Source organism: Crotalus tigris, unplaced genomic scaffold (genome assembly GCF_016545835.1).
Source record: "Crotalus tigris isolate CLP2741 ecotype Arizona unplaced genomic scaffold, ASM1654583v1 scf7180000023575.545094, whole genome shotgun sequence".
NCBI lineage: Eukaryota > Metazoa > Chordata > Lepidosauria > Squamata > Viperidae > Crotalus > Crotalus tigris.
In genome coordinates, this window is record NW_024100051.1 from 81967 (window position 1) to 83387 (window position 1421).

At 43.2% G+C, this 1421-nt stretch overlaps 1 protein-coding gene across 1 annotated transcript; it reads right to left on the minus strand.

The window, feature by feature from the left end:
- Window positions 1-465: 465 nt before the first annotated feature.
- On the minus strand, window positions 466-1421 carry LOC120297101 (neurexin-1-like). The gene has a single exon (XM_039319340.1). The coding sequence runs from the start codon at window positions 1387-1389 to the stop codon at window positions 466-468; it is 924 nt and encodes a 307-aa protein (XP_039175274.1). The 5' UTR covers window positions 1390-1421.

Genomic DNA, 1421 nt, shown 5'->3' on the forward strand with positions numbered 1-1421 from the left:
CATTCCATGGCTTTAAATTGTAAGAAAATTTGTTAGGTATATTTACTAATCTAGCCCTGTACAAAGAAATATTGAATTTCTCAATTATTCTGTTATGAAAAATAAACCCAATAAACTCTCTTCCCATGCACTCAGATAATATTGAGGCTTGCAACAACTAAATTCACATGCTTGTTAAATATAAGTAATTGTATTTAGAATTATTTAATTCCTTTTTGTCCGATTATTAGGACTGTTCAGGTTACATTGTACTTCAAGTGACCTGGTTGGTAGATCAATTTGTCAGCCTATTTCCTGAAAACTAAAGTTATCCTTTCTTGAGTGGGGTAGAATATACACCTACCTATTCACAGTACAGTTTTCCAATTCTCTATTCTTTTTCTTTGCATTCCTTACAATTCTACAAAATTCTGATCCTCAACCTAATTTTCAGCTTGATCTTCACAATGCAAAAATATGCTTATGTCATAATTCAAAGAGATGGAAGAACAGGGTTGGAATATTTGACAAAAGATTCAAATGTGAGATGAATGAGGGGAAAGCACAGCTGCAAGATTCACTCCTATGGAGGAAAAGCCATGCAGTCTCCATCTCTTGACCTCCTCTTTCATTGAGAGACAGGCTGACTGGGAAAGGGCAGAACAGATTCTTACCTTCACTGCAATCCTTCCCATGGAAACCAGTATGGGAGCAGTCACACACCGCCTGATTGTTGAGCACAGAGCATACACCACCATTGAGGCAAACATCTCTAGCACATAAGTGGCTCTGTTCATCATCCAGACGTACTTCTTGACTCTCCACAGGTGAAGACTGTGTATAATTGACTCTTACATCTGTTATCCATCCTTTGAAGGGTTCCCTATCCTTCACTGAGGAGAGTGTTACTTTTAGGGTAGGTGAACGCAACTCTGGAGGCAATCCTCCTAGAAAGAGACCACTAAAGACCGTCATGTCCCGCCGCTTAGATTTCACTTCTACCCATTTAGCCTCAGCCTGATCAATTAGTAGTGTTGTATTCTTAAAATTGCGGCGAATGATCACAGTGTGCCACAGGTTGTCATTGACAGCCATGTCAGAGAGTAAGATGGCAGGCTCAGCACAGAAGATGGAGAAACTTAGCTGGAGCCGCCCACCTTGTGTCAGAATTAACTCCAAGAAGTCGCAGAAGCCCTCATCATCAAAGTAAAGGACCAGACCACTGGAACTGCGGGTTTTCATGTTAAAGCTCATCTCGCTCTCACAGCAGGCATTCCATTTTGGGAAGCGAGTCCATTGGCCCTCTGCTCCTGGGAACTCCAAGCCACTGCCAAGCTCAGCCCAACATCCCAGGAGCAGTGCCATCCAGAGTAGGAGGCAGCCTCCACGTCGAAGGAGCACCGGCCCCATTCTTGGTGGGGTGGGGTGGGGGAGAGGGGGAA